The 13,765-nt window shown below is 42.2% G+C and overlaps 1 protein-coding gene across 3 annotated transcripts in view; it reads left to right on the forward strand.

Annotated features, from left to right (window-relative positions):
• Positions 1 to 11,298, forward strand: part of CPT1A (carnitine palmitoyltransferase 1A) — a 75,117-nt gene extending 63,819 nt beyond the window's left edge. For all 3 annotated transcript variants that reach the window (XM_056526723.1, XM_056526725.1, XM_056526724.1), the window contains exon 19: positions 5,727 to 11,298. In XM_056526723.1, coding sequence (XP_056382698.1) covers positions 5,727 to 5,825 — 99 coding nt within the window. In that variant the 3' untranslated portion in view covers positions 5,826 to 11,298. The remainder of the gene's footprint in view (positions 1 to 5,726) is intronic.
• Positions 11,299 to 13,765: the final 2,467 nt, after the last annotated feature.

The following is a 13,765-nucleotide window of genomic DNA, read 5'->3' on the forward strand; positions in this document are numbered from 1 at the left end:
TTTTTACTTTTGGAAGACATCAGAGGGCTTCAAAGTTCGGCAGCAATTTTTTTATTTTTCTAAATTTTCAAAATCGAAATTTTTCAGGGACCAGTTCAGTTTTGAAGTAGATTTGAGGGGCCTTCATATTAGAAATACTTCATAAATTACCCCATTATAAAAACTGCACCCCTCAAAGTATCCAAAATGACATTCAGTAAGTGTGTTAATCCTTTAGGTGTTTCACAGGAATAGCAGCAAAGTGAAGGAAAAAATTCAAAATCTCTATATCTTCTAACATGTTCTTGTAGACCCAGTTTTTGAATTTTTACAAGGGGTAAAAGGAGAAAATGTCCCCCAAAATGTGTAACCCAATTTCTCTCGAGTAAGGAAATACCTCATATGTGCACTTAAAGTGCTCTGTGGGTGCACTAGAGGGCTCAGAAGCAAAGGAGCGACAATGGGATTTTGGAAAGTGAATTTTGCTGAAATGGTTTTTGGGGGACATGTCCCATTTAGGAAGCCCCTATGGTGCCAGAACAGCAAAAAATATAAACAAAAAAAAACATGGTCAAATATTTTGGAAACTACACCCCTCATGGCACATAACAAGGGGTACAGTGAGCCTTAACACCCCACAGGGTTTGATGAGTTTTCGGTAAAGTCGAATGTATAAATGAGGAAAAAATAATTCACTAAAATGCTTTTTTTCACCAAATTAACCATTTTTACAAGAGGTAATAGAAGAAATGGGGTTGCAACTTTTGGGGGGCATTTTCTCCTGAGTATGAAAATACTCCATGTGTGGACGTCAGGTGCTCTACGGGTGCACTATAATGATCAGAAGAGAAGGAGCCACATTTGGCCTTTTGAAAGCAAATTTTTCTTAAATGGTTTTTGGGGGGGCATGTCACATTTAAGAAGCCCCTGTGGTGCCAGAACAGCAAAAAAAAAAAGCCCCACATGGCACACTTTTTCAGAAACAGGTCCACTATTCTGGCACCATGGGAGCTTTGTAAACAAACGCACACGGCCTTCAATTCCAGACACATTCTCTCTCGAAAAGCCCAATGGAGCTCCTTCTCTTCTGAGCATTGTAGTTCGCCCGCAGAGCACTTCACATACACACATTTGGTATATATATACTTAGAAGAAATGTGGTTACAAATTTTGGAGGGCTTTTTTCCTATTACCCCTTGTGAAAATGAAAAATTTGGGATAACACCAGCATTTTAGTGAAAAAATACACATTTTTCATTTTAACGTCCAACTTTAAAGAAAATTCTTCAAACACCTGTGGGGTTTTCAGGCTCACTATACCCCTTGTTATGTTCCAGGAGGGGTGTAGTTTCCAAACTAGGGTCACATGTAGTTTATTTATTTATTTAGTTTTTTTTGCGCTTATGTCAGAACCGCTGTAACGATCAGCCACCTCTGTGTAAATCACCTCAAATGTAGGGATCGACCGATATCGTTTTTTTAGGGCCGATACCGATAATCGGTGCAGGTTAGGGCCGATAGCCGATAACTTATACCGATATTCCGGTATAAGTTATCGGCTATTTAACCCCCTGCGACACCGCTGCAGTTCATTGATTTAAAGTGGGCACTTTAAATCAATGATCTGCAGTGGCTTTTGCGGGGCCATAGGCCGCCGCCGCCACCCGCTTCTCTCCCCCTACCTGTCAGGGTGGTCCGGGCCATCCTTCCTTCCTTCCTTCCTTCCTTCCTGTAGTGTCCGGGGGCGTTCCGGGTGAAGAGTGAACCGGTCCGGGCTGTCCTTCTTCTCCGGCGGTCATCTTCTCCGGCGGTCATCTTCTCCACCCCGGGCAGGCTCCGGCCTAGTACTGCATAGACGCCGCTGCGCAGTGACGCCCGTGCGCAGCGACGCACCTGATGTCACGGCGTAGCGGCGTCTATGCAGTGTACTAGGCCGGAGCCTGCCCGGAGTGGAGAAGAGGACCGCCGGAGAAGGACAGCCCGGACCGGTTCACTCTTCACCCGGAACGCCCCCGGACACTACAGGAAGGAAGGATGGATGGCCCGGACCACTCCCATTACGGGTAAGTTTAATTTTTTTATTGACTCGGAGGGTGGGGGAGGGGCCCGACCGGTATAGCGGTATGGGCAAAAATCCATACCGGTATACCACCCAGCATCACGGTGGGGGGTGCAACGCGGTGTGGTGCGGCTGGTCGGGGGGTGGCGGTCGCGGTGCGGTGGGGGCGGTGCGGGGGGTGGGGCATTATCGGCTTATCTGCAAGGTAATTGCCGATACCGATAATGCCCAAAATCGTGATTATCGGCCGATAATATCGGCTATACCGATAATCGGTCGATCCCTACTCAAATGTGCATGGCGCTCTCACTCCTGAGCCTTGTTGTGCACCTGCAGAGCATTTTACGCCCAGACATGGGGTATTCAGGAGAAATCAGTACTCAGGAGAAATTGGGTTACAAATTTTGGGGGTCTTTTTTTCCTTTTACCTCTTGTGAAAATGAAAAGTATGCGGCAACACCAGCATGTTAGTGAGGTGGCGGATTTGGGATCAAGCCTTGTGGGGGTGAAGGGTATCTAGGGTGTTGCTGTTCAGGATAGTTAAGAGCGCTGTTAACCCTTGTCACTCGTGATGCCAGGGTGGGGTGAGGGTTAAATTCTGTAATTCTTGACAGGCCTATAGTCACCCTTCCGAAGAGCAATAGGTGATGCAGAAATAAAGGATTGTCCACAACCACTGTTAACTGAAAACTTGCAGGAACTTTTACTGAAGAATTTCTGTACATGTAATAATAGTAACAGTCCAGATAAGAGTCTCTATGCATATAGCTTGAGCAGCAATTGACAGTTGGTTGGGATCAGTTAAGCTCAATTTAGCTTCTTAGGGATTGTATAGCAGAGATCCGCTGGATATAAGGGTGCATTTGGTCCAATGATCTTGTGGTGAGTAGCGGGGAATTGTTTAGTCTGTGTCTATGTTAGAGGCCGAGGCCGCAAGGCTTTGGCCTAGTAAATCGTCTTGTAAGCTGCGGAGGTCCTACCTCTTCCATAGTCAGCAACCCAAGAGAGGGATCAAGATGGCTCAGGTCCCTTATATGGGCAGGGGCTGGCCATTTTGGATTGGTCCATAACTGTCACTCACCGTTACAGTGCACCGTGGGTGAACACGTCATGGGAACCTCCAAAGGTCCTATAGCAAAACCATAGAGTTCTAATCTAATCATGTGACCCGCAGGTCCTGCCATGCTTGAACAGGTCGGCAATTACATATATACATATATCTATACTTATACTTCTATGAACTTCTATATAGTCATTGACTAACTGAGGGGTGACAAGTATAGATATACAGAAGAGGGACCCCGACGTCCTAGGGACCTCTGCAAAGGTAACGTATAAAATACGGTACCGGGACACCACATTAGTGTAAAAAAAAGTTTTAATAACATGATTGAGTAGACCCCAACTTTACCTTTTCATAAGGGGTAAAAGGAGAAAAAGCCCCCCAAAATTTGTTAGGCAATTGCTCCTGAGTACAGAAATACCCCATATGTGGCTCTAAACTGTTGCCTTGAATTATGACAGGGCTCTAAAGTGAGAGAGTGCCATAGGCATTTGAGGCCTAAATAAGAGATTTGCATAGAATTAGACTTACCTCCAATACCAAAATGACCCTACGGCAGTGTTTCCCAAACAGGGTGCCTCCAGCTGTTGCAGCTGTCTGTCCAGCAATACTGGGAGTTGTTTTGCAACAGTGGGAGGCTCCGTTTTGGAAACAGTGTTGCATGAGACATTTTTATTTCTTTTTTTTTGGGGGGGGGGGGGGGGACTGTGTAAGGGTATATGTAGTGCATCTCAAATTTGCAGTGAAAAACTCGCTGTAAACCCCTGCCTGTACATTCACATGGGGGGGGGGGGGGATGGCAATTGTACCCTGTACATTCACATGGGGGGATGGCAAACCTCCAGCTGTTGCAAAACTACAACTCCCAGCATGCCCTTTGGCTGTCTGTGCATGTTAGGGGTTGTAGTTATGCAACAGCTGGAGGCACACTGGTTGCAAAGCACAGTTTGTTACTTAACTCAGTGTTTTGCAACCAGTGTGCCTCCAGCTGTTGCAAAAGTAGAACTTTCAGCATGTATGGTCTATCATTGCATGCTTGGAGTTGTAGTTTGCAATAGCTGGATGCATACTGGTTGCGAAACACTGAGTTAGGTAACAAACTCTGTGTTTCGCATGCAGTGACAGCTGAAGGGCATGCTGGGACTAGTAGTTATGCAACAGCTGGAGGCATATTACGAACACTCCCAGCATGCCCTTTGGCTGTCCGGTCATGCTGGGGGTTGTAGTTATGCAACAGCTGGAGGCACACTGGTTGCAAAACACTGAGATTGTTACCTAACTCAGTGTTTCCCAACCAGTGTGCCTCCAGCTGTTGCAAAACTACAACTCCCAGACAGCCAAAGGACATGTTGGGAGTTGTAGTAATGCAACAACTGGAGGAGACCAGTTTGGAGACCACTGTGTAGTGGTGTACAAACTGTGGCCCTCCAGATGTTGCAAAACTTCAACTCCCAGCATTCCCAGACATGCTGGGAGTTGTAGGTCTGCAACATCTGAAGGACCAGATGTTACAGAACTACAACTCCCAGCATGCCTGGACTGTCTGGGCATGCTGGGAGTTGTAGTTTTGCAGCATCTGGCAGGGCTACAGTTTGGAGACCACTGCACAGCCTTACGCTGTCTGGGCATGCTGGGAGTTATAGTTTGGCAACTCCTAGAAGGCAGCAGTGAAGATCACTTACCACTGATCTTCACTGCTGCCTCTGCCGCCACCTCCTTACTGCTGCCGCGGTCGCCGGTTCCTCGCCGCTCCGGGACACTCTGCCAACTTTAACCCCCCCTCCTGCCCCCAACTGCCATTGGTCGGTCAGTCCTAACCGACCAATGGCAGGGGATAGGAGGAGGTGGCACCTCACTCCTATCCTTTAGGATGATCGGGGCTGTCAGGCTCCAATCATCCCTATTTTCTGGGCTATTGGGTCATCAGAGACCCGATCAGCCTGGAATCGCTGCAGATTGCCGATCTGAAATGATCGGTGATTTGCGTAGATCACCGACATGGGGAGGTCTCAGGACCCCCCTGGGCATTGGCACGGGATGCCTGCTGATGCCACGGGACCGAAATTCCCACGGGCCGTCACGCCTCCTCCCTTAGACTTGCATTGAGGGGGCGGGGTGTGATGTCATACAGGGGCGGAGTCATGACATCACGATCTTCCATTCCCGTGGTCGGGACCCAGACCCTCCAGCACTTCCGGAGCAGAAACAGGTGGGTGCCGCATGCTATATTGCGGGGGTCCCCAGCGGCGGGACCCCCGCAATCAGATATCTTATCCTCTATCCTTTGGATAGGGGATAAGATGTCTAGGGGTGGAGTACCCTTTTAACAGCAGGATTTCTACAGACTAACATACTAAACTTGGTCTTGTTAACATGTAATGGCATTTGTTTATTGTTTTATGTACTTAATTTTTTCTATACTGTCGAAAAAATGTTTAATAGTAATTTTTTTAAATAAATCATAGTTGAAAAAACAAAAAAGCACTATAGTCAGTTTTACTCCTACCATAAATAGCACACAACAGGGAACAATCGATTGCAGTTTCCTACATGGCAAATTAAGATACCATATACCAGAATGTATAATAATAAAAATAAAAAAAAATTCTGGTTATTTCATTTCAGGACTCTCACCGCTTTGGACAAAACATCAGACAAGCCATGCTGGAAATTATGGGCTTATTCAACGTCACCACAAACAACTGCAACAAAGGAAAGAAGTAGAATCTCTGAGTTTGTGAGAAAAACAGAAAACAAAAAGCAAACAAAACTTCCTGACCGGTTTCCTGAAATGCTTATACTACAACAGTCCTGACAGAACTAACTTTTGTAGTTGCTGCTTCTAGTGACTGCAGACATCTGACAGCTATCGACACCTCTAGGCCCCATAGCCTTCTCCCGGTTTTATAATCAGATTTTTATTTTTTGTTATGTTTCAAGGTCTGTGGAACATATTTGTACTTTGTCATTTTAGTTGCTGCTGGAACGTCATCTAGAAATGTTACAAGGGCTCATCATATTTTGGAGACATACACCATGGTGTGTAGGCTCCTTTTCTTTTCATCGAACTGTAATATATTTAATTTTTTATCTTTTTTTTTATTTTTATTTTTTTTATTTTTTTGGGGGGGTTGGGTATTTTTTCTTTTGGTACCATCTTACAAATATAGGTATATTTTTGCCAAAGAATAACCCTTGATGGGGTTGTTCTCTGTGGGTCCACAACTTTATCTGTATGCTTGCCAACAGTCCCAAATGTTTGCATGTCTGTCTCATGAATGCCACCTCAAGGGGTGGAGTTACCTCTAATTTGAAGTGAATAGGGCATTCCCATTGGTTTTAGGGGTGTTCACGGACAGAAGCATAAGTGTTCTATAATTTGGGACTCAATTGTTGACACCTAAACATCTGCATCCGAAAGAGGCTTGATCTCGGATGCTTCTGATTGTACTGTATGTTTCACAGTAACCATTCAATGGACCATAATGTTTTGTCTTACGATCTGTATGCAATGGAGATAGTCTTATTTGTATCATGGAGGAGGCCTGATCTAAGAAAGAGTTACAGTATCTTCTAATAAGATTACAAACTCAACCTAGTACTTGAACAGCCTACAGGCTTATAATATGCTATATGTAAAGCTGCATTTAAACTTTTATACAATGGTTTCAGGCTAACGCTTATTAGTATAGAACTGAGGCTTCCTGAAATAGAGGTTTAATATTGAGACAATAAAACTGAAAATGGCATCAATAGGTCATAGCTAGGTCTACCTTCAGCCAGGGCAAGGATATAGTTCACTAGCCATGTATCTAAATGCTCTAGCCAAGGCAGAATCCAACACAACACCCATGGTATTTGATAAGTGCAGCATCAATGTTCAGCTACTTCTTAAAATCTAATCCTACACCCAGTGACCTAAAGTTAGCCCTAAATGTTTTTTTTTTTTTTCCACTTCCATGAATTTTCACAAATTCCATTTTTCATTGGGAAGGACAGGCTACACAATATTTCGAGTTCCCACTTTGCCAAAACAAATCGTTAAAAAGGTAAAAACATTTTTAGTTTTAATTAATTTGTATTACTTAAATTTATACAGTTATGCAAACAATTGCAACACAAAAAGTTTACAAAATGTTGGACCTTGTGAAGGACATGGTAATATAATGATTAATTTATTGTATCTTTCTAGTGGTGAGGGAGGTTTTTATTCTACTACAAAGCTCCAAATTCCCAACATAGAATTAAGTAATAAAATTCTGTCTGCCTTAAAGGGGTACTCCACTGCATCAGCATTCGGAACATTTTGTTCCCAACACTGAGTGCGGGGTATGGTGTCACAGCAACACCGCTCGTGACTTCACACCACACCCCCTCAAGGAAAGCCTCTGGGGCAGTGGAGTACCCCTTTAAAGGGGTACTCCAGTGTAAAACTTATTTTTTTTTTTAAATCAACTGGTGGCAGACAGTTACAGATTTGTAAATTACGTCTATGAAAACATTTTAATCCTTCCTGTACTTACAATACTTATTAGTTGCTGAATACTACAGAGGAAATTCTTTTCTTTTTGGAACACAGAGCTCTCTGCTGACAATACGAGCACAGTGCTCTCTGCTGAAATCTCCATTTTAAGAACTGTCCAGAGTAGGAGAAAATCCCCATAGCAAACATATGCTGCTCTGGTCAGTTCCTAAAATGGACAGATGTCATCATAGAGCACTGTGCTCGTGATGTCAGAAGAGAGCTCTGTGTTCCAAAAAGAAAATAATTTCCTCTGTAGTATTCAGAAGCTAATAAGTACTGGATGGATTAAGATGTTTTAATGGAAATAATTTACAAATCTGTTTAACTTTCTTCCACCGGAGTACCCCTTTAAGGGAGGTTGCTGCAAACAACTATACATTGGGGTCAATAATAAAACAGTAAACAGAAAGTTCCTTCATTTGTTTGTTTGTTTTTTTATTTTTTTAAACCTGATCAGGGAAGGGTTAAGCAAAAAAAAAAAACTATCTCTTACCTTCCTTGCTTCCGTACCATCGCCAGTATAACGGAGCTCCACACCTCACTCTCACGCGCATCTGGGTTTGGGGACGTGATGTCACACTCCCGCTAAGCTAATCAGTGGCTGAGACGGGACATGGAAATAGAGTAGAATATTTCATTTTAATAAGTGGCTGAATACTGATTCTTCTTCCCAAGTTGCCAACGTGCCAGAAGATATACATGAGACTCCACAATAAACCATATCCAGGAGTAAGGATGGTCACATATCTTGTTTTTAAGGGCAACTGGGCAAGTTTGTTTTTCTTGAAAATATTTCAATAATGGATATTGGCTAGACATGGCTCGCTCTTGACTATTCTTTTGTAAGGTTGGGCATTAGACTTCCCTCCCCGTTCCCTGTTGGACATTGGAGAGTTTACTATGTTCCAGTGCCTTATGTGTAAAAACTGGTGGTTGTGAGAGAATAATTAAATATATGTATAAGAATATTATATTCTATGACACAGTATATAACATGTTCACTGCCAGAGTGGTTTATACACTGAGGGGTTGAATAGAAGACGAAACTCTATGTGCCTCGTTCTCCACATATCGTAATAGTCATGATAAGGTGTCTTGATACCAGTGTTCATATGTTGTACACAGACTCGTAAGAAGAATGTTGACCTTTTATAGGAACTACACCACTTCACACAGCAGATAGGCTACATTTTGTAGTTGAAGACATTGGGGGAGGCTTATAAAATCTAGTGCAAGGAATGAAGGAGTCTCAATTGTTGCTAAGGGCAACTGCTCTGCTTTTCTTTTGCACCAGATTTGACAAATCTCAATTTTTTTTTTGTTATTAGAAATGTTGAATGTTCGGGGAAGAGTAACGTTTTACACTTTTACAAGTGCACTTCCTCTGTTGTTGAATATATGAATGTGCTTCCTGAACAAATGCTTTTATAGCAAATTCCTGTCTTAAAACGGGGACCTAGAGTTAGAAAAAGGGTATGTTCTATCCCAGGAACAGTGACACCTTGTTACAAAGGCTGTGTCTTCTGTTGCTGTTCAATGGCATTGAAGGCAAAGCAGCAATGCTTGACACATCCTATGGGGGAAAACACAATTTTTTTTTTTTATAATACTGGACATTGTCTTTAATTTTATTGATCATTAAGAATTTTATTATTTTGGCAACATCAAATAGATTTTCTGCATGAATTAATAATTTTGGAAAATCTGGTTAATTAAAGCGCCTGAGATGGAAATCGCAGTGTGGCTACTACCAAGGTGCTTTGAGTGAATGAGTCATTTGAAATGGATTGGCTGCCAAGGAGACTTTGCTTACAGTTCTATCAGTGAAATCAGGTTGTCAGGCTGAGTATCCCTAGCGACCAGTCTCTCAGATTGGCAGAAATGAAGATTCACCTATCCTGTAGCTGCTTTCTCATTCAGATCACATGCATGCTTGGCTCAGCCAGCATTTATTTAACGGGAGAGATTGTTTGGCCAACAGCTATCTTGTGTCCAGCTACCTTGCCTGCTCTGGATTATCTCGAGAGCTGTAGACATGAATGGTAGTTATACCTGTCTCTTAGCTAATGACTGTTTAACTGTAAAATCATGTTTTACCTTCTAAGCTTAAATGTCAGAGACTGTGCTGGGCTGCAGCAGTCATGCCTCCTTCCTCCCCCAACCCTGTCTGCCTTACATGATTGGTGGACATGGTTTGGCATCCATAATTGAGCCCTGTACATCAATCATGCAGGGTAGGAAAGGATGGGAGAGGAAGGAGACATGTATGCTGTGGATCATAATTGCCTCTATAACTCTACTGAGCTTAGAAGGAAAACATGATTTTATGACTTTGTAAACAGCCATCAGCTAATAGACCTCGCTTGTATTATCTTTCAGCTAAGTATCCGTGACTGCAGCTCTGAGCACGATTTATAGCAGACAAATGGCCTTTAAAGATCTGAGTTTCGCAAAAATGTATTTATTTTATTTTTTTCAGAAATGCCATCACTGTAATCTGTGTCTGCGTTTCCCACATACAAATAAATGAGCCAGAGCTTGGATAGCAGACACATCCCATAGATAAGATCTGTATGCTAGTTTCAGACAACCCCTTAAAATTGGCGCCAACTCATTTTGTCTTCATCATTTACTCATTGCACTGTGAACAGCAACCAAGAACCTTGGCAGAATAATATTCTCCATCAGGAAATATTTGTTCTTAAAGGGATACTGCCGTGGAAAACGTATTTTTTTATTTTTTTTAACTGGTGCCAGAAAGTTAAACAGATTTGTAGATTACTTCTATTAAAAAGATGGAAATTTTTTTTCTTTATGTATTTCTCTTACATCACAACCAGTGCTCTCTGCTGACCTCTGCTGTCCATTTTAGGAGCTGCCCAGAGCAGCATATGTTTCCTATGGGGATTTTCTCCTACTCTGGACAGTTCCTAAAATGGACAGCAGAGGTCAGCAGAGAGCACTGTGGGCGTGACATAAGAGAAATACAAAAAGAAAAATATTTCCTCTGTAGTATTCAGCCCCTAAAAAGTACTGGAAGGATTAAGATGTTTTAATAGAAGCAATTTACAAATCTGTTTAACTTTCTGGCACCAGTTGATCTAAAAAAAAGTTTTCCACGGGAGTACCCCTTTAGTAAAGACCAAGCTGAGCAGTTTCTTATCTCCTAGTCATATGCAGTTAAATAAAAATTTAAAAAAGGCACTTTGCAGGGCAAGAATAATTCTTTGCATATAGTAAATGAAAAGGTTCAGTTATCAGGACCTCTATAAATGAGTGCTCTTACAGATGCAATGCGGTTTACAAATGAACAAAACGTTCCGAACAAAATTTAGGGGTAGTTGCACCTTCACACTTAATGAAAGGGTGGTATGACATTAGAAAAACTATTTTTTCCAAAAAAATAGCACCACTCTGTTGCACAGGCTGTGTCTGGTATTGCAGATCAACCACATACACTTGACAGGGGCTAAGTTGCAATATCAGTCACACCCCATTGATAAAGGTGGCACTGTATTATTTGGGAAAGAAAAAAAGTATGTTCTAATCTCAGACAACCTATATAAGAAAGAAAGTGAGGAAGTGGGAAATGAATTAAAGGAATATATTCTTTGTACATAATTCCTAGTGGAAGTTTCTTTTAAATTATGGTGTGTCACACAAATATAGCTGCTAACCCGAAGAGGCTGTATAAAATGTGCACTATTTATGTGAACTGTTGACCAACTGATGTTAAATTAGAATATTACTTAGGCCGTTCCTTAGTTTTGTGGTGTATGTGTATTCTGAGGGAATGTGGGTTTAGAAGCTCAATCTGCTGCCAATGGAAATCTGTTCTAAACATTTGAATTTGTTTGAAAAATAGAATAAAATAAAAAGCTCATTCTCTGAAGGAAACTTGTATTAGTTTTTAATTTTAAGTCATTGAATTCTATGAAATCCTGAAATATTTTTCTTTCGTGACTTCGAAAAAACTACTTGCATGTAAATACAATCTTAGAATGGCAAAGTTGTTGGATTTGGATTGTCATTAAAATATTAATTTAAGAATTTAAAAAATTTTTTCATTCTGTGTTGATCTGTTGATTATGTAATGCTTAGAGGTCACCGAATAAAACACTAATACTTAACTTTTAATTATAATGCACTAAAAATTGGGGAATACCAATGCCATCAAATCCAAAAAACACATACTTGCTATGAAGTGACAATGAAGACCCAATAGGAGTACTTTCAGTTCATAGAAAAAAATGAATATTAGAAAAATTGTAATACAAATCCCTCTCAACATCCACAATCGATCAGCACTGGAAATTATGCACCACAACTCCTACGATAAAGGAGGGGGTAAAGGTAGGGATAGGTAAGGAGAAGGACCTAGGGAAGTGATAGGCCGATGGTTTGAGTTGGCTGCTACCTGCCACTATCCCGGTTATTATCCTATTCTTCCGCACCGGAACCTAGTCTGTTCTCTCACCTAAATGCCCTATAATATGGACTAGAGATTAGCGAACTTTTGAAAAATTTGATTCGGCCGATTCGCCGAATTTTCTGAATTTTTCCCCCCCCCGGTGAATCTATATTAAAAAATGCTGTTTCTAGCCTACATATACAGCCTCTATAGGGGTATAGAACACTTTGCTGTGTTCTAAAACGCATATGGAGTGTGCTGGGTTAGTGAAATACTGTTATTCAGAATAACATGCAGATTACCGGCATCGCTCTTAGAATCAATGCCGCACAGCAGCACAATGACAGAGCCTGGTGGTGGCATCAGTGTCAGGAGACCATATAGTGACTGAATGACATAGCGTGGAGGTGTTGGCAGCATGAGGAGACCATATAGTGGCTGAATGACACAGCTTGGATGAGGCTGAAGCATGAGGACACCATATAGTGGCTGAATGACACAGCGTGGAGGTGTTGGCAGCATGAGGAGACCATATAGTGGATGAATGGCACAGCCCAGAGTTGCCAGCAACATGAGAAGGCCTTCACAATCCCTAAGATTAAAAGATGAATTAAGAAATTTAAACCGAAGATTTTGGATAGCGGGTGCTACCTATGAGAAAATGTGAATTTCCCAGGCCCCACAGCCATATCAGTAAACCATATATTGCCTGAATGACACAGCCTGGAGTTGGCTGATGCACGAGTACACAGCAGGACCCAGGCCCAGCAGCGCCATCAGTAAACCATATATTGCCTGAATGACACAGCCTGGAGTTGGCTGATGCATGAGGAGACCATTGAAATGTCTGATTTTTTTTAATTAGAAATTTAAATCAAACTGAGGGTCCCGGACCCCAGCGTGTGGGTACGAAGGACCAAATCCAACAAGCCCCCACAGGGCTCATGTGGCCGTGAGATGTAGGCGCAACGTCTCCATTGCCCTGACCGGCCCTTTTTTTTTTTTTTTTTTTTTGTAGCCTTGTTTAAGAAGAAGCGCATATCCAAGAGTCCAGAAGACTCTATAAGGCAGGACAGTGGACCACAAAAAGACATTCTTCTCTAAAGTAATGTTTTCTAAAATAAAGAAGAAGAGTTCATCCATCTCCGTATTATTTTTCACAATTTTAATTAAAGAATCACACACAAGCGTTCAATGGTGTAATGGTTAATATTCTTGAAAATTCTAGTTTTTTACAGAGAAAATTATCATAAAATTTGAAAAAAAAATTTACCCAAGAGGGTTTAATAACCCCATAACCCGATCAACCCTGTTCGTGATAGGGATCGGGGATTGCAATTATTTACAATGAAAGAAGAATTCCAACTACCGTATATACTCGAGTATAAGCCGACCCGAGTATAAGCCGAGACCCCTAATTTCAACCCAAAATCCCAGGAAAAGTTAGACTCGAGTATAAGCCTAGGGTGGGAAATACCTCATCCCCCCCCTGTCATCATCCAGACCCGTCATTAACATCCTCATCATCATCCCCTTGTCATCATCCCACACATCCCCCCTTCATCATCCTCTTGTCATCATCCCACACATCCCCCCTTCATCATCCCCTTATCATCCCACACATCCCCCCTTCATCATCCCCTTGTCATCATCCCACACATCCCCCCTTCATCATCCCCTTATCATCCCGCACATCCCCCCTTCATCATCCCCTTATCATCCCACACA

This window comes from Hyla sarda, chromosome 6 (genome assembly GCF_029499605.1).
Source record: "Hyla sarda isolate aHylSar1 chromosome 6, aHylSar1.hap1, whole genome shotgun sequence".
In the NCBI taxonomy this organism is placed as follows: domain Eukaryota; kingdom Metazoa; phylum Chordata; class Amphibia; order Anura; family Hylidae; genus Hyla; species Hyla sarda.